This window comes from Lichenostomus cassidix, chromosome Z, assembly GCF_008360975.1.
Source record: "Lichenostomus cassidix isolate B80296 chromosome Z, HeHo_3.0, whole genome shotgun sequence".
NCBI classification, from domain to species: Eukaryota; Metazoa; Chordata; class Aves; order Passeriformes; family Meliphagidae; genus Lichenostomus; species Lichenostomus cassidix.
Window position 1 is genome coordinate 13,001,043 of NC_139511.1, and position 25,400 is coordinate 13,026,442.

General features: G+C 38.8%; 2 protein-coding genes and 1 long non-coding RNA gene across 6 annotated transcripts in view; 2 read left to right on the top strand and 1 right to left on the bottom strand.

Annotated features, from left to right (window-relative positions):
* Positions 1–3,696: 3,696 nt before the first annotated feature.
* On the top strand, positions 3,697–8,749 carry LOC146424405 (uncharacterized). 2 transcript variants are annotated; one of them, XR_014846868.1, is made up of 4 exons: positions 3,697–3,957; positions 4,700–4,750; positions 8,136–8,203; positions 8,330–8,749. It is a non-coding gene; the product is annotated as an uncharacterized LOC146424405 (long non-coding RNA). The 2 variants fall into 2 exon arrangements; XR_014846867.1 differs by lacking the exon at positions 8,136–8,203.
* A 2,878-nt stretch (positions 8,750–11,627) lies between these two features.
* On the bottom strand, positions 11,628–19,310 carry LYSMD3 (LysM domain containing 3). Of its 2 annotated transcripts, XM_085042777.1 has the most exons (3): positions 19,118–19,310; positions 18,654–18,929; positions 11,628–16,649 (listed from the first exon to the last, which is right to left on the bottom strand). In XM_085042777.1, the coding sequence occupies exons 2-3, from the start codon at positions 18,912–18,914 to the stop codon at positions 16,041–16,043; spliced, it is 870 nt and encodes a 289-aa protein (XP_084898903.1). In that variant the 5' UTR covers positions 18,915–18,929; positions 19,118–19,310; the 3' UTR covers positions 11,628–16,040. The 2 variants fall into 2 exon arrangements, with proteins under 2 accessions (XP_084898903.1, XP_084898904.1); XM_085042778.1 differs by lacking the exon at positions 19,118–19,310 and having other exon boundaries at positions 18,654–19,092.
* Positions 19,311–24,046: 4,736 nt separating this feature from the next.
* ADGRV1 (adhesion G protein-coupled receptor V1) overlaps positions 24,047–25,400 on the top strand; it is a 275,778-nt gene continuing 274,424 nt past the window's right edge. For both annotated transcript variants that reach the window (XM_085042779.1, XM_085042782.1), the window contains exon 1: positions 24,047–24,663. The gene's annotated coding sequence lies outside the window, so the exon portion shown is untranslated. The remainder of the gene's footprint in view (positions 24,664–25,400) is intronic.

Below are 25,400 nucleotides of genomic sequence, written 5' to 3' on the forward strand. Positions count from 1 at the left end.
AAATCTATGATTCCATGTGATCTGAGATTTCCTTTTGCTTACACATAACTAAAAATTAATTGTTTTGTTATTGTTTGATAACAATAAGTGCTGGAGTTATACTTGACATCCAATCGTACATAATTCTAGTGTTAAAATTCAAGCTTCCTGGTCAGAAAACTGAACTAGTGAGAAAGGAGCTGGAAGACTTATATGTCTGTTTACCATACTGTGAGGATATTGTAAATCTAGAAGTCACTGGAGGTTATTACTGTGAGGCGTGCTTCTTTTCATTCATGATTTTTTGCCTAGTTTTATTAGCCCCCAAGTGCTTATTCTGAATGTTATATATGACAGGTGCTGTTACAGCTTTATAAAAATGTTTAAACAATCTGAAGTGGCTAAACACTGGATAATATTTTCCTTCCTATCTTGTGGTGATTTTGAATAATTAGAGCTGGCTTAAACTCTAAAATGTAAGGTTTCTTTTCCACCTGAAACCAATAGGAATATTTTCTGGCTAAAAAGTCACGATGTCAGTAATGTACAGGTGCATAGTCCAATCCCCTTGGAATTTTTGGTAATTTCTGTTCATGTTATACTGGTGAATTCTTGATATTTTTGAGACTGTATGCAATTACTTTTTATTAACCTTTGAATGTAACACTGAATAATACACCTTGTTGTCCACTTGTTCTTGTAGTAAAGCCATGTATAAAATGGAGCAGCACCCTGCAGGGTGAGCAGTGAACACACTGCCAGCCAGATGTTGTGGCTCGCAAAAGACAAAGTATTTCCCCTGATCTGCAGCTGAAGCCCAGCTGGTGCAACCAGGTAAAACTGGTCATGAGGCAAGAACAGATCTGATCCTTATTTCTAGATCCCATTATGATGATAGAAGAATTCCAAATTATTCTTTTATCATATGTCCTCTTTCATCTTCAGAGTAAACAAATTTCAGGCTTTTTCTCATCTCACTCACCTCACTGGAGGCTTGTTGTTCTCTTGATTTTTGTCAGGCTTGAAGTTTGCTATTTCTTTCAGAGGCACAGAAGAGGAAACTGCTATGTGTGAGAGATAGCCAGGGTTATTTCCAGTGAACCAGCTACTTTATGAGAAAATGTTATCTCTCTTTTCCAACTTTGCCTCATGTGGTCATTCTTACTGTTCACCTCAATATAAAGTTTGTTTGTGCAACCTCCTGTCTGAGATGGAGAGATCTCTCTCTATTGCTGAGTATGTTCCTTAGTAAAACTGCCAGCATTGAAAACTGCTTTTTTTCTACCAAAATTGGAAGTTGCAGGGAAAGCATGTAGGCAGCCACTTTATAGATTCAAATAATGCTTCAAATATTCTCTTCACCTCTCTAAGTTGGTAAATTGAGGTATCTTTACACTGAATCTTTAGTTGTACAAAAATGCCACATCTGAGAGGTGGGTTATAACTACATGAGTGATGATCTGCAGTTTAAAAAGCTTGTTTTTATTGTCACTTACAGTGTGCAGTTGTCTCTGTGACTACATTATGTGGCAAAGGTGGCCTAGCTTTAAGAAAACTACAGAGTAGATTATTTTTAACTGATCTTTTCTGTTATCTGTTTTACCAAACATCTTGTAGAACTAAGAGGGACTTACGGGGTAGACTGTAGGAAGGAACTCCATAAACTTTGCTACAAGAGTGGCTGGATTGTTATAAAACCTCAGAACAACATCTATGAGCCAAATGGTCCTTTGAAGTGTGAGAAGGGAAACATTTAAATTAGTTAGGATGTCTGTCTATCTTTCATTCATTATTTGGGTAATAAATGAAAGCCATATCTAATGCTGCCTGGCAATTTTGATATGTTACTGTGTCATAGAGCATAGATTTCCATAATTCATTTCAACACTCATTTTGAGTGAATAGCAGGCATATTATATAGAGAGTTCTTTTTTTCCTCACTACATAAGTTATGAATCATTCATGTTTTTCTTGTAGGCATATCTGCCAAGATTGAGTTATTGCCGACTTGGCAGTGGTTTGGAATTATTTCATTAGTTGTACGTGGCAAGTCAGTCAATGTATTTTTTTACTGATGGCATCAGCAATTATTTCTTCACTAAAGAAGAAATCAAAAATACTAGGTTCTTTTTCTCTCTTTGCTGGTAGTTTCCTACAGCATCTATGAATGCCCCTTGAGACACTTATTTCAAATGCAGACTTTTGCACAATTTTAAGAAGGTTTTCTTTTTGCCTTTATAATAATTAAGTTTAAAATTTAGCTACATTTATGGTGTCTTCTTTTTCCTTGGTGAATACACATCTAAAGGATGGGATGCCATCCAGAGAGACCTAGACAGACTGGAGAAGTGGATGCATGGGAATCTAATGTGGTTTAACAGAGAGAGTGCAAGGTGCTGCACCTGCACTGGGGCATTGTCAGCAGGTTAAGGGAGGGGATTTTGCCCGTCTGCCCTGCTCTGATGGGACCCCACCTACAATTCTGCAAAAGCTCTTGGGTCCCCAGTACAGTAAGGACATGGAGCTGTTGGAGCAAGTCCAGAGGAGGCAACCAAGTTGGTCAGAGGGATGGAGCATCTCTCTTGTGAGGAAAGACTGAGAGAATTGTGGTCATTCAGCCTGAAAAAGAGAAGGCTTCAGGCTGACTCAATTGCAGCTTTTCAATTTCCTGAAGGGAACTTACAGGAAAGACAGGGCAAGAGCATTAATGACAGGACAAGGGGGAATGGGTCAAACTGAAAGGGAGTAGGTTTAAATTAGACATTACAAAAAAATTCTTTACTATCAGGGTGTTGACACACTGGCACAGGTTGCTCAGGGAAGTTGTGGATGCCCCATCTCTGGAGATGTTCAGCACCATGTTGGAGGAGGCTTTGAGCAACCTGGTCTAGTGGAAGGTGTCCCGTGGCAGGGGGGTTGGAATGAGATGATGTTTAAGGTTTTTTCAACCCAAATTGTTCTATGATTCTATGAGTCTATCATTGTATGCTAGAAGTCTTGACTCTAAAGGTCAAAGGCTGTATTTGTTACTATTTTTTGTACAATATCTGCAAATGTTATTCCTATGTGATTTAATAGTGCAATCAGATTGAGTAATTTTGCATGCTGTGCATTTTGCAGTTGCATGTGGTAATTTGGCAAGAAAAGGTGAGAGTGATTTCAAAATACTAAACTTTTGCTATTGCTTTTGGCATTAGAGATTGTACAAAAAAGGTTACTCAGTATAAATGGATGTACTTACACTGTATGGCTACTGCATCATTTACAATAGATTTCTCAATTCTTGTACCTGGAAAGACATTAAATGGGTTAAAGTATGTGGCTGCTGTTTTGGATGAGAAGCAAAGCTTTTCCATTGCAGAGGTACTGAAAGTCTTGGGAGCTGATGATCAGACTGAAGCACAGCCTTTTGAGACCTGGAAATACTGCATATGCTTTATGGTTAACACAACGATGTTAAATGTTACTCGCTGGTTTGTAGCAAAGTTTCATTGTGAAACTCTTGAAGAGCAGAGAGTTAGTGTTACATTTGATGTTTCAACCTAGTTTCCCTGAATAAATCTGCATTTAACAAGTTCATGCTTTTCAAGGACAGAAGAATAAATTATAGTAATTTTGGAGTATTGAGTTTATTTTGTTTGGGTTTTTGGGTTTTTTTTTTGTTGTTTTGGTTTTGTTTGGGTTTTTTGGGAGGGGGATTAATTTGTTTCATGGGGGTTTTTGTTTGTTTGTTTGTTTGTTTATGGGTTTTTTTGTTTGTTTGGGTTTTTTTAACTGTTTGACAACAGTGAAGTGTTCAATGTGGGATTAGAAAAATACACTGTATGTTTAGTTACAGGCAAATATCAAGGACTGTGTATGGATTGCCTTTTAACTAGGTGGTCTGAATAACACTTGTATCCTCCTTTTCTCTAGCAATTCATAGATACAGTTGAAAGTAACAGGAGGATGAGAAGGAGCAAGAAACATGGACACCAGGTAATATCTGAGTTTATCAAAGGCTAATTTTCTATGAACCTGTGAAATGTTCTGCTCTTTTAAGTGTTTGATTCACTGTATTTCAAGCAAATGAGAAAGTATGAAATCCTTACGAAGTAATGTATTCCTTCCAACCCTTTGTGTTGAGAGTTACTGTACTTTGGTTTCAGATCAAGGAGAGTATTGTTTTGTCAAAAAGAAAGGAAAGGAAAAGAAAAAATAATATGATTTTATTTATTTACTCAGTTGTAACAGTTGATTTGCAGCATGAATGCAATCTTTAACTTTCACTCTAGCTTTTCTTTTTCCTTACTCACTGCACAAACAACAGTTTTGAACTGGGAGCAAACACTGATGTTACTAAAAAGAACCCAGCCTGGTGTCTGTCAGGGGCAGCTATTTTTTATAATATTAGCCTTCCCCAACTATATCTCAATATCTCACTACTGCAAACTTAATTACATGGTAATTAAGTTGAAGAGCCCATGGGCCAGTGGAACGGCTGAACTTTATCTCCGTGGTATAGAAGCCAGTTGTCATTATGCAGGTGAAATGGCAATCCTGACTCCTGTTCTTCAATTTAAATTACAGCTACAATTCCCTAAAACTATTATGCTAAAATATTTTGGCATGCATGTAAATAGGATCAAGCACAAAGGGACCCCTTCCTTTCCCTGGAGGCAGGGGAAGGATTGCTGCTGTAAATCAGCATTTTCCTATATTAAAGCTATTTTCTATACAGATTGGAGAAGGCTCCCAAGAGAGATGAGACCAAAGAACGCAAACAAAAAAGGTATGTTATATATTTTTAAGAAGCAAATAGTACATAGTAGGTAGATAGAAGCCATACTGGAGGTGGTTAGAGGAAAAAAAATCTAGGAATGTTTATTAGTCCAAATAATTAAGGTTTACAGCAGATTTTTTTCTAAATATTTTGCTAGTCTGTCTGTCTTTTGTGATTTCTGCTTTGCTTCTATAGGATGTTTTAACTTACTGGAACAGATTTATCTTCCGCTTTTTTGCCTTTTGTATTGATGCCTTTTGTATTGTATTAACGTGCAAGATAAGTAACAGTGAAAGATTAAAAGAAAAACCACAAACGTTTCTGTTTTGAAAATTTGTATCTTTAGTCAGCACTCATCCATTTTTTCAGTAGTAACTGGCTGCTTCAGATTTCCTTGATATTTTGGGTTTCACAATTATCTTATTATTTGGTTGACTTTTGCATTTTTAAGCATTTTATATATAATTTGATGTGGGTTATTTTCTATTTGCCGTAGTTTTATATTTTTGTTTATTTTCAGATTTCTTCTATAGAATTGTGAACCAGACCCTTCAATAGCAGTTGGAGCTGGTATTGGTAGCTCTTACAGGGAAAAGACTTTTATTATACAGCATCATTTGTTTTTCACAGTGATTTCTAGTATGCATGACTTAAGTACTCTGTAGAAGTCTGTTGTTCAGATTATGTGAAGTAACACTTGGCCTCCTGTTTTTAGCTGTCTGTTTATATGTAATTGTTTGCTTTCTTATTCTTTTTCTCCAAGTCCTTCATGAGTCACTTTTCAGTTCAGGATGAAATAGAAAAAAAATGGGAATGTAAAGTAATCACAGAAACTGGCTCAGCTGGAATCTTTGTTCCTTTTAAGAGATTAATTGAAAAACATGGCACAGTGACATAGCGGCGAGACGGAACTCACGGCAGTCTCAATGTGAGATGTAAGTAAGCTCCATTTTATTTCACCAAACGAGAAACTTATATCCTGTTACAGATGTTACTAATTATAGTTACACACATATCTGCAGTTTGTTCTCACACATTCAGGGATCCTCCTGGTGACTCCTTTATTCTTTATCATAACACTTTTGACTCCCTATTCTTTCCCATGACATTCTTCTCACAGCTCAGAAGGACAGCTGTGCTTCCCAGGTGTTAGTTTCTCATGACAGCTTGTTAGGATTTTTACTGAGGCCTGACTATGCTGAGGCTTTGTTCAGGTTTATTTAGTTAACATAAGTTTCGCTGGAAAACTGTGTTTTCCAACAGTACAGAAGGTAGATTGTAAGATTAAATTGAAAATGAAATATTTATTTGCAAAATCTCTAAAGGTGGGACAAGAATATACATTGGGTTTTTATTCCAAAAGAAGAAACCACAGGCTTTCATAAGCCTATGCACAATAGTTGTCTCCCTAAGATCCAAAGAAATAATAAATGTTAAAATAATGCTGAGATTATCATAAAGACAGAACCATTTCTGCTCAGTGGGGAAATTTTCCTCTTTCATTAGTACCAGTTTCTCTACATGCTCTTAAAAGTACATTTCTCTGCATAGTTGTAATGGCAAAGATCAACTGACCATCAGAATTTTATTGGATTAAAAAATAGGTTCTCCTAAAAGCAAAAACTATGTGGGTTTAGGTTTTTTTTGAGGAGTTCTGATGATACTGAATCATATGAGTGATGAAGTTTGTACATAGTTGATCAGTGACCCATCTGAGCTCCTGGTTGTATTTTGAGGACAGATAGCTTAGGTGACACTTTAACTACGGTGGAACAAAGGTGAAAAAATCAAAAGAATTTGCATAGAAATTCAAACAAGCTTCCTACTTTTCTCCCTTTGTGGCTTGCAGAAGTGGTTTTGGGATCAGTACAGTTCTATGCACAGGGACAGCTTTACTTTTACACACTTCTCCCTCCCTCTTTCTGGTTTCCCTGAATGTTTTAACTGAAGACCTGACCACCTGCCTTCTCAGTGCCAAAACTTTGGGTAGAATTCCACATCTCTCCCATCTCTCCCACACTGACCTTGGGCTGTGAAAAATGAAGTATCCTAGATACCAGCAGTGCCTGCTGAAAAAAATAAAATAAAATAAAATAAAATAAAATAAAATAAAATAAAATAAAAACCACAAACATAAACATAAACATATAAATTAAAATGTTGACTGGTTTCAGTTGATATTGTCAGCCAGCTGTATGCACATGTATATAGCACTCAGATTTATGCATTTTAGCCCAACTATTGCAAGACCAGGTATCTGGAAATCAGATTAGATTAGATTGTATTCCATTGCATCTCTAAGGTGTATAATGTAAGGAGATATTTTGCTTGAAAGTCTAACAGTGGGTCAGTGTCTCTAATTTTATAAGGGCCAAAGATGCCCAGCATTTAAAGACAAATCTGACATGTCTGTTTGTTCTATATGCATTGCCTGTAAAAGTCTGCAGGAGTTTGGGCAGTGATAGTAATTCTGAATTGTTATTTCCACTTATTTTCCTTAAAAGCCTACTTCATTCTTGGATGTGTTTGTTTTGATGCTGTTCATGTTTTTACAGAGCAGCTTGACTGCCTTCAGCTCTGTGCAGTGGTTTAGTCATATAATCCTTTCCTAGGCAAAACACTGAAATAAACTCAATGTTATTTATGACAAATGCTTTTGACAAAAATAATTGTTTTCTCAGCAGTTCTTAGTGTTCTGCTTCCTCGAGTATAAGGCTGGTATTTGGGCAGCTTTGGTTTAGGGTGCTGCCAATTCAGGTAACTCCTACCTAGTTATATGGAATGATATTTTTGACCTTTACTCTACCATGTAGTTAATCAGGGAGTAACTTGATAAAGATTATGTTCGTGAATCAGGACTAAGTGGAAATGCACAACATAGATGGATTAGATGAGAGCCAGCCATTTAGCCATTTAGCTCTAGTCATCATGCCTTCTGTTAGAGCTAATGAGCTGATGCCTTTTTTTTTCTTTACATCTACTCATCTGAAAAACTTACCAGTCCTTAATATCTTGTATAAATTACTAAAAATGAGTTTTTTTCTTTTCAAGATGATGAAACATAACAAGAGAGATCTTGTTCTAGTTTCTTAACATACTGTAAGTATTTAGGTGACTAGGAGTTTGTGAAGCTGAATGTCCTACTTTAGCCCAGCTTTTGGTCAAATGCTTGTTAAAACTGAATTTAAGACTGGCTTTCCAGGCATCTCTTGCATGAAGCAGGCATTTACACCTCTACGAATGATGTAGCTCAAAGTCTAAAGTAATTTTAATACAGACAGTATGGGATTTTCCTGGCACTCTCAAGATGTATTTACACTTAAGAACAAGTAAAACAAGAGAATTCATCCTTTTCACATAAAAAAAATAACAATGAGGTATTTTATTTCACCAGGTGCAAAACCAAAAAAGGCAAAAAGCTCTGAGCCTAACAGTAATCTGGATGTGATTAAAAAAACTGAGGTAAGATGTGCATACAGTTTCTAAATTTTACTGTAGAAATTGAAGGAAAATGAAACCTAGTATGTTTCTTGGTACAAATGGAATAACCAGCACAGCCTTTTTCTGCTTGTCTTGTTATTCTGACAGAGAACTGTTCTGCAGTGTGGTGGCACAAGGGATAGGGCATGGACAGAGACTCACTGTGGAGAATCAACTTTGTGTTGGCAGTGGATGAGACCACCTTGGGAGCTGCTGGGGAGCCGAGGGGTCCCAGGGCAGTAGAAACATGGTGGTGGGACATCTCCAAGGTGTGAAGTTATCCCCCTGAGTATTGGATGGTCTCTCCCTAAACTATGTAAATCCTCCTATGTTGGTTGGCCTTAACCTTATCCCTGACTTGGCCCATCCCTTCTCCCCACTGGTTGTCATGGTATCCCCCTGCCTTCTCCCCACCCCTGTGCCCTCAGACTATTGGCCCTGTATCTCTGTATCAATGGTCACTCAGGGTCATTTGTCCTCTTTCGCTGCTGGACGCCTTTGGGAATAAACCATTCTTTGGAACTCCAAGTAACTGAGCTCTCTGGATTTTTTGTCTCTGGTAAAATGCATGTGCTATCCAAAGCTCCTGGGTGAGTGTGTGTTGAGCCTCCCACTGGCACGGGTGAGAAGGGTCTGCCTGCACAGTACCAAGCTGTACTGGACGGAGTCATCTCTCAGAGCCTTAGAGAAGCCTATTCCACTCCACACCCCCCACTCTGCATTATCTTTGCTCTTGTTTGCACCTGAACACAACAACCAGTTGCTCTTCACTAGGTAGCAATATAGCCTAGTATGAACAGCAGATCTACTATTGGAGCTTACAGAAGGAGGAATTGATGCCAGTGCTTTTAAATCTGTTTCACCAATCTACTGTTGTTAAACAATTTAATAAGTTGAGAAGGAAGAAACACACAGAAAGAGAAACTTAGGAAGTGACCTCTGTTTTGTAGGCAATTACTCACCATGTGGCAGTGGAAACCTTAAAGGTGAAACAGCTTTGTATTTCTTCTCCTGGCGATACACCAGTTTGATGCAGTTATATTGTTACACAGTATGTAGTATTGATTTGTCAAGTATGACATGGCCTTCTGTCAACTGCTCTATCAGTGGATGGTAAAGGGAAATCATCATCTCAGTTTATTACACAATACACACTTTTTTATGGCTGATGCTTGACCAAGTAAGTCCTTACGAAGTTCTTGTGCTTCACATCATCTTGGTTTAAATATCAACAGAAAACATTTGCATAGCATTGTTATGCCAATTGTCCTGCTGTTAACTGCAGCTTAACTCTTCCGTAGTATGGAGGATATGCTGTTGCTATAACATGGGATTACCTTGTAAAGAGACTGCCTTGTGACAGGAGCTAGAAAAGAAGGATGAGGAAGAAGAAAAATCTGAAGATGAGAAAGACAAAACAAAAGACAAAGAAGGTAAAGATGATGAAGAAACAGAGGAATATGATGAAGAAGAGCATGAAGAGGTATTATGTTAGTTTCCCTATTTACATGAAGTCAGATCCCATCATTGATAGTGTGTTGACTGGCAAAGAAATGTCCATAGCTCCCAACAAGGGAGACTTGTGGGAGAAATGGTTACATTCACGATCTTTGTTGCACTACATTGTATCATAGTGCAACAAAATATCTGTTCTAGACTTGTTACTTACAAAGAGCTCTGAAAAAAAGGTCTTGTACACAGGAACGTGTTCTGACACAATCAATACATACAACTACTGCTTTTCATCACTGGAACACTGATGCCTCTTGTGTCATATATATCAGAACTTCTTTACAGGATTTTCATTTTTCTTTCCCAAGAATCTATTACTGTCTTAAAATATGGGCGCTCAAGTGCAGTTTAAATCATGTTTCTTCTATAGCTTGTCTTCTCCACGCATACAGTGATAGATGGTTTTTCTATTGGTTTAGGAAAGTGACTACATTTCTTCCTGTTTTGAAGATAGAGATGACTTTGGTGCTGTCAGTGATGACAATACGGATGAAGCAACATACTAACTGTTGTTTCTAAGTGTTACACTTCTCAAGCCTTACACTGCTTGAAGAAGAATTCTGGGGGTAGGCTGAGTATCAGTAGACCTAATGCTTTAGCTCTGTTGGTTTCAAGCAGACTCTCCAAAAACACACTGGAGTTTAATTGTACTATGCTGCAAAAAGAGGATATGAATCCTGTGTTTTGTTCTTTTGCCAAGTGTTCTTCAGATGTGCCTTTTTAAGGTCCTCTGGAATGGCTACTGCTGGAATAAGCTATATGCCATTGTGTTTCCTCTGCACAGAAAAAGAATGTACACATTTTACTTGAAACGGTGTCTAAGTATTTGCACTAGTCAATTCTATGCCTTCAACAATCAAATCTTGAAACAAATAATGAAATTCTTGATGACCACAGTGAAAATAAAAAGTATGGCCTTTATGGACATAAGTTGCTTGTCAGCAGCTGACTCCTCTGAAGAACTTCAACTTCTGAGTTCTGAAATACTGAATATTTCAGAATATTCAATATTTCAAAAGGTGACTGAAAATAATTGACAACTAAGCATTTTAATATAAACTGACTTGGAAGGATCTTAGTAATACAAACAAAATGACAGTAATTTGAAGAACCATTAGTCTAGTTAGAAGAACACATTGCCTTTGGTATTTTGGTAAAAAGGAACACATTAAAATATGTTATATCACCTTTTTGAACTAGCATACATCATAATTAAGGACAATTTGGAAAGAACATATGGCAGAATTTCAGAAATTATAGAATCCTGTTTTACACCAGTAAACTTGTTAGTGATGAAAAATTCAGTCTTTTGCTTCAGTTTCTCCACCGGTTAGGGCAATATTTTCTTATTCACAGATCTGTTAAGTCAACTGGCAGATGATAGCCAGTTGTTGATGTACTTGTTGATGTACTTGTTTACTTACTTACAGAACAAACATGACCAAAACTGGTAACAAATCAGTAAGAAATAAACCCCAAAATATAGAAAAGGAACATGGCGAAGTATTTTAATGCAAGGTGTTTTAATTAGAAAAACAAGAGAATTATGAGAAAAACAAAACCTTAACGTTTGGAAACATCTTTTTTATAAGAACCAACAGCTGAAGTGTTGAAAACTTATTACTGAGATTAAATACTTGAAGAACACTGTGACATTCTCTGTATCCTATTATCTGTTGATGGTCAAAAATACTATTTTTCAGTGTATTACTATTGATCAAGGCTGTTGTGGTTTTTTTGTTGGTTGGAGTTTTTTTTTAATTTTCTTAAACCTCACTGGTTACTGGGAAACAATTCTGTGTTACTCTGTGAACTTCTGTATGCATTAAGAATTCAGTCTTCAAGGTGTAACTTTCACATGTTCTGATAAAATACATATCATATGTAGAAAAAATTAAACTAAAATGCTGTGCAGGTCACACCTCAGCAGTATACCATTTTTATTTCATATGTTGTTGACTACAATGTGTAACAAACATTCAGATGCATTGCACAGGAAATGTATTCTCCCTGTAAATTTTTTTTTACCATCACACACATCAGCAGTTGTTTCTAGAATAGTTGTTTCTAGAATGGCCGTTTCTTGTGTGTGATATACAAAACAGAGACAGAAGATGTGAATGAGGCAAGCATGCTGAAAATTAAATTCCCTTGCTGTGATTACGAAAGCTTGTGCTAGCTGTTCTCCCTGTGCAAGGTGAACACTGAGACTCCTTGCCTCCTACACAAGAAACACAAATAGATGGCTTTTGCCAAAGATGGGGCCATAAAATTAACACTAGAAAAGAGTTACTGCGTGAGTTACAATTTGTTGACAAGTTGTGGCTTGCCTGAACAAGTACAATGCGTTATTCTGTAGCAGACGAATTCCTGAGCACCAATTGCTTTCTCCATTCATCGTTCTGCTAACGGGCAACTGCGTTCCTACTGCACTGTTGAGAAATATTACTCTGGTAAAAATCAGGTCCTTTTGAGACCTTTAAGAGGTAAACGGTAGTCACCTCTTTCATTCAGAGGGAACTGCAAACTCTTTGGCTGGACCCTCCAGGATTAGTTTAGCAATGGCAAATACAGCCATCGCTTAGGAACAAGTTCAGTGCCAAGGCACTTTTGAAAAGCAGTGAGACTGTTCTCTTCCAGAGGTGCAATGCTTGCACGTCTTTTTAGAAGCTAATTTTCTGATTGCTTAGAATTTATTGCAAGACCACAATGACAAAAAACTTATGACTGTTCCTTTGTTTTCAGCAAACTTCAAATCTGAACAGGCAAATATTCAATCTTATATTTATAGCAAAGAAGAATATTGCTTTCAGTGTGTAGGCATATCACCCTCTAAGAACTTCACTGATCCCTCCTTTAGCTGTTCATACCTATTTCTGAGAACTAACAAGTTATCCAAAATTTATGCAAAAAGTTCAAATTTTACAAGGCATGAACAGGAAAAACCATTAAGGCTGCATTTATGGTATGCTAGATATGAATGCTATATGCAGCTATTGCCAACAAAATATTTGCAGGCCAAGGATTTTTATTTTAGATCATACATAAAAATTGGCCTAAACAAATACAAGTAGTAGCCTGCTGTAATGAAACATGGAGAGTATGCAGAACTAAGAATATATATGCATCACTTTCACTGTAGTCTAAAATAAAATATTTATTTAACATATATTACTTATTTTCTTCTAAAAGCAGAGGAGTAGCAGTATTTTAAATAATACTTGCATCCTCATTCAGAAGTATTTTCAGCCTTTATGAATGTTATACAAAGGCAATTTTTGAGAATTTACTCCAAAGTATACCAGATTTAAAACATTTAGATTTTATATGATCCAACAGTGTAATATGGACAAGTTTAAGATCCACTTCCTGACCAATGTGTTGCAATTAATCCAAAAGGTGATTTACAACTCAGTTATTCTGTGTTTCAGGTCCTTTTGGCATTTGTTTGTTTATTTGTTTTGGGGATTTCGTCCTTTGTTTTGTTTGTTTGTTTAACAAGTCAGATTCTAAAAGACTTCTTTCAGAGATTTTAACTTAAATCAGATTTAAGTTCCCCACAGAGCAGTTATCCTGTTTATTCAGGGCTGACGTGATGATGCACTACAGTTGTGTTGTACTTTGGAAAAAAGCTGTCAAGATCCCTGCATTCTGCAGAAAGCCAAGCAGGCTGATGCTTGTAGATTATCAGGAGCCCTACAGTCTTGAAAAGTGATCTACTGTATCTTCTGATAAAGCTAACTCTCTAATTAAAAATGTACTGTATGAAATATGCTACATAATAAATATGTAAAAACATGCCAGGCTCTTGCTTAGAAGGGAATATGGTCCAATAAAACAGCTGTCCCCTTGTGTTTTTCCAATGACTGTTTATCCTAAGGTAAATCAAGGCCCATCACCCTTAACTCAGTGCCAGTAAGCCACAGGTCTTCCAACACTGTAAAAGCCCAAAGTCTGGGATGTACTAGAGGACTTCAGCTGTACCGCCACAGACCTCTGTATCCATACATCAACAGGACAGAGACCTTCCTGACCTAGTCAAACCACAAGGGAAATTAATTCAACACCAATGGCAATTTAATAACCATGAGTTCAGGCAGGTGCTGTAAATTAGACTTATGCTGCATCATTCAATAGGTAATTTAATGTTCTTTGACAAATCCATAAGAAATGGAAGGATAAAGTATTAGAACTTTTGAATTTCAGCAACAGAATGATGGGGGAAGAAGCAAACCAATAAACAGGCTTGCAGCAAAAAACTGACACATTATATACCAAACCTCATCCTCTACAGAAAACATTTGTCTTCATGGTTCAAAGCTTCTTTATCTGAGCGAGTCACCTTTTAAAGTTTTAACCATAGAAGCTGTATCAGTTTAGCCAAATTATTTTGCAGAGCATTTTTTCATATAGAATTAGAATTGCTACCTCAATGTTTATGCCTTACTAGTATATTCTGTTAATTAAAAGAACTATTGTTTTAAAAGATCTTTGAAAACAAGTGTTATGCAAACCGTCAAGTTCGTGCCTGCTTGTAATCTCTTTTCCATTGTGAAGATAGTGAGCCTACTCATAATCTCCACATATGCAGATCATGGTTCACATAACTGTAGACTATTTTGCTTCAAGCTTTGGCCTACCTCAATTTCAATATAACACAAGTTAGCCAATTCTTGTTAATACACTTGGCATGCCAGTGAAGACTATCTCCTCCACTTCTTGGGGCAATAGGTATCCCAAAAATAGATGGGGCCTAAGTCTTTACTCTCAGAATCTGAGAATCACTTTGGAATACCTCAATAGTTAGAAAACATTCACTTTACCTGATTTTTGATACAGTATATACTTAGTCAAGACACTCATTTGGAAAGGTTACAATAGTAGTTTAAAGGATACTGACTGTTTTTCCACTTCTTTGTAAGTCCTAATCAAGTTTGTTATCTTAGGTTTTGCTAATAAATAGTATTTTGAACAGGGCAATGGAATTCTTGCTCTGCAAGGCAAATGTAACAAAAAAAGTTATAGGCACCATCTCAGCTTTTATTTAAAAGTATTCTGAGTACACAAGTATGTCCTTTCTGTATGAAGAGTCTAGAGACGTGGAGTTTTTTATTTGTTTTGTGTTTTTTTCATTTTTTATCTTGTAGCATTTTCAGGTGGGGAAGAAGGAGAGGGAAAAACCAAGGTTGATCATGAAACTGCAAGAGAAACATTCAAGAGTAGGTGGTAAATGAATATACTGCTATGTAAAGAACAAGTCTGAAATGCAACTTGTCTATTCTGCTGCAATATGTTAGCAGGCATTAAATATCATTTGACATTTTGTTGGACATTTCAGGAAAAAGTTAAGTGCTTGAGGTTCATGGGCACAAGACCTTTAGCAGGCTCAGTGCCCACATGACTGCTGTCTGAAGAATCAGTTGGCCCTGAAAGGAGATGAACTGGAGCGGGGAAAAAAATCTATTAGCATAAAATAAAGACTACTGGGGCAGTTACAACAAGGTGTCACACATCTGCACGTCATTCATTCTACACACAGGTAACCAGGTAAGAATGCAGTCCACTCAGTTTTCAGCAGAGTAACAAGGAAGAATGTGAAGTTTCAGGAAGACTCTCAACTGGACTGTGTTGAGGCACATAGTCACGCACAGAGAAAACAAATTATTCTATTGCCTATATTGAAAAGTAGTAAAGAATGGGTTCACCATAGGCACAAGATCTCAAGGTTCCAGCTCAAGTATTAGCTATTGCCTCTATAATAGTCAGTTGTATAAAAGAAATTCATAGTGGCAATTAATTATGGAATGACTGAGTTTAAAAAAAAATCTTACTCTGTAAGAAAGATAAAATTATGAGAACACCATTTTAATTTACAACTGTAAACCTGATATTAAAATGTCAAATGTACTACGAATTCTATAAATACTTTCAGATGTTTAAAAGATATCCCCAAATGCCCATTTCTGGGCTGTAAAATGCACTCACAGTGAGACTCCTTGTGTGTTAGTTCAAATTACATTTTTTCATCTCATCATTAAGAAACATGCCTATAAAAATAGAAAAAAGTGCAATGCTTTGGAGATTACTTTATACCTTAATTTACACCCCTATCTTGCAAACTGTCTGTCTCAGACATATTCACAGATTATGTGATCCCCAGAAATTTCCTTGTAGTGGAACACTGCCCATAAAGGCAAGTCACACATCAGTACATTTTTTGTCTGTTTCAAGTGCATTCTGTGGTTTCCCCTTTACCTAATGTTATGTTATGTATTTACAAATAATAGTTGTCTATGGTCTTGCACTGTTAATGCTGAAGGTCTCCTTGATTATCAACTTTTACGATATTAGGTGGATTTATTCCATTTTCTATTTCTTTCTGATGTGATACTGCTGTGACAAACAAATGGGAAGATTCCATTGTAGAATGGTGACTGACATCTGCTTTCACTAGAACTTCATAATACAGGAGATAAAAAACTGGTGTTACTATACCAATAATCAACATAATCACTACTGCTGTCCACCATCCTATACCCCAGTCTGCTCCGTAGTAAGGATCCTTGCATTTTTTAGTTTTACCATCAGTTTCAAAACAGATCTGTTGGGCTGCTAAAGCAGAAACAACTTCATTCAGATTCTCTTTCTTTGTATCATTACACTTCACTATTTCTTCTATATCTCGATCCACTTCTTTTAAGAAGTTGCCAGCTGTCTCATTAGCTGAGAATTTATCACCAAGAGATGTTTCCTGTACTTCTGGAGAACACAGAGCAGGCCGAAGAGCTGGTCTTCCTTTTGAAGAAACGTGGGTTTCAGTCAATACACTGAACTTTTTCACTGGAATTTTGATAGACCTCAGAGCAAAAAAATCTTGATCGTTGATAAGATTGTTAACTCTCTTGATATCTGCAACCTAAAAATGAAAACACCAGCAAAAACATCAATCCCCATTGAATCAAAATTCTCTTAGTAGTACTACATCCTTAACAAATACAAGTCTTTTGTAAGGAAACAAAGGCAAGGCCTTTGTTTCTGCTCTACCCAAGTCAGCTCTCCTTTTCTGTATTCTTGCTCAAAATGAATCTCATTTTGCTCAAACTAAGTTCAGATTTCAAGTCTAGGCAAGGCCTTTGGTTTGTATTACCACTACATTTTTTTTTAAACTGATAACCATTCATACAATATGAAGTCAGAAAATGTCAAAGACCAAATCTGAACAACTTTACAGCAAGAAGGAAATTGATTATGAGGTAAAAACCTCCCCACTTCAGATAAGAAGACTGAAAGTCATTTTACATAGATACATTTACTTATATGTATGTTCAACTATCATTTGGCAACTATTTCTGTGAAACAAATGAGACTTTACCTCACTGTTTTCAAATTATGTAAATTACTCTGAGTTTCTAATTCAATGGAAAACTTCTGAGTAAGGAAAACTTCTGAGTAAGGAATTATTACAAATTATCAGTTTGCAATTCATCTAGCCACAGGTGTGTTTTTTTGCTGCTTTTGGGGGCTGACGAAGAAACCAAGTGTAACTTTTAAATTGTCATCTACCTCACCCAAGTCAACTCTCCCCTTTCCCTATTCTTGCTCAAAATTAATCCCATATTGCTTGCAATAAATTCAGATTTTAAGTCTAATGTGAAACACTCTGCAGGGATTTAAGTGCCCATGGATGATCACTAGCTTCATTCTCAGATGGTAATGCCCTCACTATAGAAAACACACCCACAAACCTCACCACAATGAACTACTTCCAAATCAGTGCTTTTCTGCAACACCTGTGAAGCACATAAGAATTGTGCCCATTTTATGATGCACTGTACCCAAGTTCACATGAGCCTTTTGAAGTGAAAAAGTCTTTCATTTCCTACAACAGTGTATTTGTTACATGTAGGATGCTAAATAAATTGGACAAGAATAAAAGACTGCCAAATGCAGCATTTACCCCAGCAATTTATGATTCCACCACAACGCAAGTTATACTTTCTGCCCAAAGCCCTGGGATCACTCTTCCACATTCTCTTGAATTTGCAAGAGAGAGCACAACTCAGTTATCCTTCCTTTCTTACTGAGGCCTGACCTAGTAAACCTGCTTGAAATACTTAATTGCAGTAGGTTCTGAAGCCAAGAATTGGTTAATGAGAGAAAGGTCTGTCATGATTATGAAATAGTTACGTCAAGACTTTAATACCTGAAGTCAGAACAGAAGGCCCCAATTCTGTTCCTGCCTGAAGAATTAGATGACAGCATATTCTGTAAATACAGATTTTGAACTTGACCTTATGGCACCTGTGCACTTAGCAGTCAATCTACACACAGCTGATTTCCTTTTAAAACTGGAAACATCAACCAAGACAAGTGCCAGTGCCTTAATCAGTACTGGCCAGCCAAAATTACTGGGTAGGCAGGACACCCACCAGACTAAGAAAAGAACTGAGCTAGAAGTAGTGAGCACAAAGAAGGGGACACAGGGTGGAAAACTCCCAAAAGTACAGCATGGTCACGCTTAAAATATTAGGGCAATTTAGCAGAACTAGAAAGAAAAATACGGAGGATATTTTTCCCTACTTTAATGGAATTAGGGCTTCACACAAACCCTTAAGATAGTTCCTTGACACCCCCCTTATCACCCAGTCTAACAGCGAGGATGGCACTGGAATTGCCGACCCACACAATTTTGAGTGTAACACACGGACTCTGAGAGACTGCCACAACCAAAGCTATGTACTTGTTTCTCACACTTACATTAGTTTCAAGGGGAAAAAAAGCCCATGAACCGGAACCCTGTGCTGTAACACCAATACTCTGACGTAATTTTCCACTTGTGAGAAACACGATGTTTCCCACGCTCTGCCTCCGCCAGCAGCCGGCCCGGGACCAGCGAGGCCCGCGCCGCCCCGGCACTTACCGAGCAGCAGAACTGCAGCGCGATCGCGTTCAGCGTGTCCCCTTCCCGGATGTCCTTCGTCAGCAGCACGATATCATCCAGCCTGTCCCTCGACGCGCTCCGCCGGACCTTCTCCCTGCCCCGCGGCCGCAGCTCCGACATCTCGCCCTCCTCCTCGGGCCCCTCGCTCTCCGCGCTCACGAACGGGTACAGGTGACCGCCGGCGGGCGGCTGCGCTACGGCGGGCGGCTGCGGGCCGCCGCCGGCGCCTCTGCCGGCCATGCTCCGCGGGTGGCCCTGTGGAACGGACCGCAGGCGTGGCGCCCTCCGCGGGGAGCCCCACGCCGACCCCTCCTCCTCGCCCCCGCCCAGCTCCCTCCTGGCGCAGTAACCGCCGGCCCTGCCGCCGCGGGGAGGGGAGACTAGCGCCCTGCCTCGCCCGGCCCAGCCCCGCCGCCCCGCTCCGCCCCAGGCCGCGGCCCTACCTGGCCCCGCTCCGCATGGGACCGCCGCGATGGCGGCCGTGCCGCCACGTCCGCAGCGCCGCCACGCCCCGGCGCCGGCCGCGCACAGCTTGGGGGCGGGAGCGGCGCGGGGCTCGGCCGTGAGGAGCCTGCGGGGCGCGCCCGGGGCAGAGCGAGTCCCGGCAGCGCCGCACCGGCACGGCCCCGACCCGCTTCGGCCTCCAGCGCCGACCACAGCGCTCTCTGGGCCGCGGCAGAGCAGCGCGGGGGCTGCGGAGCGGCGGTGCCGGACGAGGAAGCGGTTCGCTCCCCGCCTTCTCCCCGAGCCGCCTGTGTGCGATCCCGCCCATGGGATTTTCTGCTTAATACATCGCTCCTGCTGATCCTCTTGAGAAATGGAGGCTGCTCAGAAACGAATTTGCCATGCATTTGCGTCAGTAAGGGGGTTCTTCTGAGGCGCTTTTTGCCCATTAGCGTTAGCAGCTTCTCTGCACATCCTGTACCTCCTAGTCCTGCCTGGCTCTTACGCCTTGCTGCGGCCTCAGAAGTTGCCATGCAGTTTCTTTACACCCCTTCACTCCTGCCCCCTCAGGACTAGTACTGCGCAAATACAGGAGCGCAGCCCACGCTGACAGATCTTTCTCAAAAGAGAGGCACCATAAATTAAGCCCAGTAGATATTTCAACTTTCTTTCCCTAGTAGAATCATTTTTGTTCTAAAGGACTGTCACCAGCTTTTGGAGTGTTAAGGCAATAGACAGATGTCCTAGACTAACTAGTAAATTTAATCTGGTGTGGGTTTCTCCGGACAGAGCCTTAGAAGGAAGTTTTTGATTAAAGCAGGAGCAAGATCAGTATTCCTTTAAAATGACAGCTCTAAGGTTAGGTGAAGTATGTTGTAAAAAGATGGCTGAAGACAAGTGTGTTTGCAAGTCTGGCTCCTAAATATATTAATCTTAAGGTAATTTTAAATAAGGTTTTTTTTTTTTCCTTTTGTTTTTGAGCCTTGTTGTGCAATGTTTCCAGGCCTTCCTAAACAACCAAACTAGTGAGAAACCTGTTTGATATTAGCAAAGACAGATTTTTTTTTAGTGGCTTTACTTTTGAACACTAGATGTCTTGAATCTGAAGGCATAAAAATAAGAGCTAACACTTGTGTAACTCTGTGAAGTGTCACATTTACACCCAGAGAAGCTTAATGGAAGCCACATCTCTAGGTATTGCAAAATAAACTGTGAAGGTGCATTTTGTTCTTGTGTCTCAGATTATTTTAAAGAATAAATACACATATATACATACATACATAGCTATATCTGTATCTACCTTGAAATAGTATTCTGTTAGGGATGAGGGATGGATCAGTTGAATTAAAAGTATTCCTAAGGCTGTCCAGGTACTCCCTAGCCAAATGGGATCAACAACAAAAGCAATACATTTATCATATAAATATAAATATTCTTCATATAAATATTCTCAGGTACAGACATCAGCATAAAATAACAAGCTGACTGTTTCAGGCAGGTCTGATCAGTGCCCTTTGTGAAGAAGCGTGCAATAGTACCCGCATTTAAATGTGATTTCATTCAGCAGGAAGTTGGGCCGCCTTAGTAGAAGTTAATTTTCAGGCTTTCTTATTCTGCAATTGTTAAAATAGGCCAGTGGATACCAAATGTAGTTAGAATTTCCTCAAACCAAAGTTTCTTGCGGCTTAGCGCTCCAAAGGCGGCAAAAGCCGGAAAGCAGCGGAGCACGCCGGTGAACTGCGGAACTCGGGGGACAGTAGCTCGAGAGGAAACCGGGTACAGATAAAGGAGATGCAGACTCTCTCACTGGGGATTCCAAAGGAGTTTATTCAGGTCCAGGGGTGGAGGGTGAAGGGCGGCGGCGAGGGACAGAGAATGCAGGGCAACAGAAGGGCAGGAATCCGGAGCTCGAGAGCCCAGAACAAAGGGCTGCACAGGGTTAAAAGTGGAGGGAAAAGGGGAGTGGCCACCCTGAAAGGCCAGCCAGGGAGTCTCTGGGGAGGAGAGAAGGGATACAAACCAATGACAATAGAACAGGGGAGGGTACATAACTAAATAACCAATGGTGTACTGTGCTGGGGGGAACATTCCAGAACAGAACCATAAATAGGGTAGAGGCAGGGAAGTGTGCAGGGTGAATAAACTTATTGCTTGATGCGTACTAATGCTTCCAGCTGCAGGGTGCTCTGGGTCATGACTGGCCAGTCGCCCTACCAGCCACGGCTTTTATCTCATACCCAGGATTCTTCCTCGACCATTACTGACCCACGCGGCTGGTTGCCCAGGCTTAATTGCCGGAGGGCCACTGCAGCAGTTTCTTACAAGCTAGAACACTTTCCAAACCATTTAGTAGCCTAGCTAGGGATATTTTCAAGACACTTGGACCAACATAACGTTTTCCTTGCTGAGTATTTCAGGTGTAATTAACTGTGGACAGTGTGGTTTCTTCTAGACATGCAATTTCTTTTCTTTTTTCATAGCATCTTCCTGATCAAAGCCTGCTCAGAAATAAGCCTTCTATTTTTATCATGGGTCAGAAGCACAGCTAGTGCTGATTAACACCACTGCACTGAAGGCTTAGATACAGCCCTACACAGAAGCTGCTATCCAACAACGACAAGCCAGGATTGTCAGATTACACGACAAATGTGTAAACATATTTGTAGTCCCAGAATAATTTTATGTCTATGGGATGCCAAATGCAAGAAGAATTTGTATTTCCACAATTGTATTTCCAGAAAGAGCAATATTGAAGATGACAAAATTGAATTGATTTCCCATAAACACAAAGTTTTCTTGTGGGTTCTCAAGTTGAACAAAATTAGTTTTGACTTAGTGATTTAGAATTCCATCTATTAAAAGGTGTCATGCCATATCTAGCAAGGAATATTTGCAGCACCAAGGAGTTTTATTTTGTTTTGTTTTATGTTTTAAAGGAAGCTTTCAGTGATAGAAGTGAAGCAACTGTAGTGGTCTGTAGTTAGGAGACTGATGACACAGACTCTATTCATGCTTTTGAAAGACTGGTTAATGAAACTCGTCAGACCTTAGGGTGGATCTGAAGAGGAGTTTGAAGTCAGACTTCATACACAATGATGCCTGCAGTGGTATCTAATGATTGTCCCAATATACACCACTAATTGCATATCCTTTTGGAGGTTTTCTTTAATCTTTGAGTGGTGGGGTTGCAGCAAAGATCAGGACAAGGAATTTCACTTTTTCTTTTATCTAAAGAGGTGTACCATCCAGTCAAAAAAGAGCTGCTGAACCAGCACTTTGCCTTGGGAGGGGAAAGAAAGTATTGGAGTTACTTTGACCCTGCTACACCCCTGTGTGTAACCATTTGTAACTGGTGACATTTTCCCATCAATAACAAAAGGGTATATTCCAAACTTGATGAACAAGACTGGAGCTGCATAGCTCCCATGAATGCTAATAGGAACACAGCCTTTCTCCATTCCCATGTAAGTTACTTTGCATATCCTAATAGTGTATTCTCAATGAGCAACAGGGTCAGTGTTAATCACACCATGACATTCCAACAGCAACTGCATGGATCTGTACCACATTCCCCTTGGTCATATTATTTTTTGTGTGGCTTGATCAGAGCTAGGAAGTATAACATAGAAATATTAGAAAGATCTTAAGAAATTAATAGAAGGGAATTGTAAGGGAGATGTAGAAGGGTTGATATAACTTGTTAGTAATTTTTAATTAAAAAAAAATCCAAACATATTCTTTCAATCTGGAAGTTACCTACATGTCATGTGCCACTACTGTTTTTGTAAGTCATTCTATGATTTGGAACAACCAGGCTAGATTTACATTTAGATTGCAAGTGTCAGGTGTCTAAATGTATATTTTAATTTCTTGAATGATGCAATAAATTATGACTCATTTAAAGATTCACACAGAAATAAATGTACAACCTTTGTCTGTCTCTGCTTCCCTGCTTGGTAATTGGGAATGGTAGTAAAATTGTGGGAAATAATAATGTCAAGGTAGATCTGGAGCTCCAGTAAAATCCAAAAGAAGTTATTAAGCTGTGACTAAGATGCTGTAAGGGGACTTTCTTAAGATGTCTATAGAAGTATGCAAGAAGCAAATAATGCTAAATTTACAGACTCTGCATAGTCTGTTCTCCAGTGGAGGTATTTCCATGTATACATTTAGCTATAATCATAGAATTGTTCAGGTTGGAAAAGACCTTTAAGATCATTAAGTCCAGCCATTGATCCTCAAAACTAGCAGAAATCCATTTTAGTTAGCAAGGTTCCAACAATAAAAATGGGTTTAAAATGACCATAAAATTTAATTGTTTAGTTTGCTATTGTTATGATTTAAATGACAGTAAATGAAAAATTATCATTGGGTTGAGACCGTATTTTCCCTATGTCATATTTTACATGTCATATTTTACATATTTGCTGTTCTGCTTTGGTTACTTGACAGGAATCAGTAACTCTTTAAATTAATTTAATTAATTTAATGTGTATCCATATTAGAAATATACTGTGTGCCTGCCACAGTGCAGCCAGTAGGGTGCGTTGGTTAATTTTTTTTTTCCCAAAAACTATAAATAACTGCATATTTGCTTCTGATTTACTGCTCAAGAACCCTCTGAAAAGGAAAATCCATCAGGGAGCCTGTTCAGTCATGTTAAAAACAATGTGCAAAAATGCAGTATAGTTTCTTGAAAATTTGTTTTAAATTGTTCACAGGGGGTTTTTTTGTTTTGTTTTCTTTTGTTTGGCTTGGTTTTTTTCTTTTTTTTTTTTTTTTGTTTGTTTGCTTAATTTGTTTTGGTAGTTTTTGGTTTGGTTTGGTTTTTTTGGTTGGTATTGGTGGTGGGGGTTTTTGTTTGTTTGTTTTAGTGGGGTTTGGTTGGTTTTTTTTTTTGGTTGGTTGGTTTTTTTCTTGGGGTTTTTTTGTTGTTTGGTTTTGGGCTTTTGTTTGTTTGCTTTAAAGATAACTATAAATTCTTTCCACTTTTTGCTGGATGAGTCTCTATTAAAATACATCAATAGGTGTTAGTATTTCATATGTTTTCCCTGATTAAAGTAAGGAAACCTTTCAGTATTTATCTTGTTTTTATTCTGAGGGAATATTTGCACTGTCTTCAAGTCTTTATCTCATTTGTTTTTAATTAATGAAGCATTCAGAATTTGTTAACTTCTGTTCTCTACTTTTTCTAAGTCTTGGTTTTGAGAAATTTGGTTTATTTAGATCCTCTCTAGGTTTTAGCATTGTTTTTAAAATGCAGACACCAGTATTTATGCAATTTCAAGTATCCACTCAATTAATGCCATGTACAAAAGTAATTCCACCACCTCAACTACTTGTCACTTATCTGCTGTTGATGTATCTGGAGACGACACTTATTTGTTTTTTCTTTCCCAGTCACAGTATCACGTTCGACACTTGTGGTGAACTGCTTCTCTGCTTGAGTTTCTTCAGATGAAAATGATTCAGAAGACCTCTACTTTAGCTTTGAAGGTATTCAGCAGTGTTAACATGACTTGTTTTAATGGAACCAGCTTACCAGGTGAGCTGTATCACTGTAGTATTCTCATTTCCTTTCCTCCGATATTGACATGACAAACAACTAGTTCTGAGTGTTGTATTTACAGGAGATAGTGTTGAGGAGATCTATTCTTAATATTTGTTGAACTACATAATACAAATACTTTCATTTCTTCATAATAAAACTTTGGGACTGTGACAAAAGACAGTAAGGTCTCCACATTTTCCCCTCTTGGAATTGTCTCTGGTGGCAATGTGATTTGTCTTAAGAGGCACATCAAGTAGGAATTGCCGGAGGAATGGGAGAGCTCTGATGATTGCAATTGACTTTGATACACATCAGCGGTATTAAATACTGCTGCAACCTGGGCCAGTGGGGCAAACCTGAGGCTGCAGGCATCTTCTGTGTGGATGCCCTGCTGGCAGGGATGCCTGCAGGGTAGATCCAGCCCAAAGGAAGGGAACACTCACTTTTGGATGGGTGAGTAAAAGCAGTAGGATCCGGTCACATATGAAGATAAAATCCTAAAGTAGCTCCATGGGCACTTTGGTGCTTTGTCATTTTGCATTCTGTAAGGCCAAAGCCTGTAAACCTTTATGTTTCTGAGCTTGCTGATACTGTAACGCTTTAGACCTGCTTATATTCTATGCTGCATTGACAAAATTTTAGATAATGTATTAGTGATAAATCTAACCATCTACGTGATCAGTGTCATATTCCTTGTGCCTTACTCAGAGAGTCTTCTCTCTACCACTGTG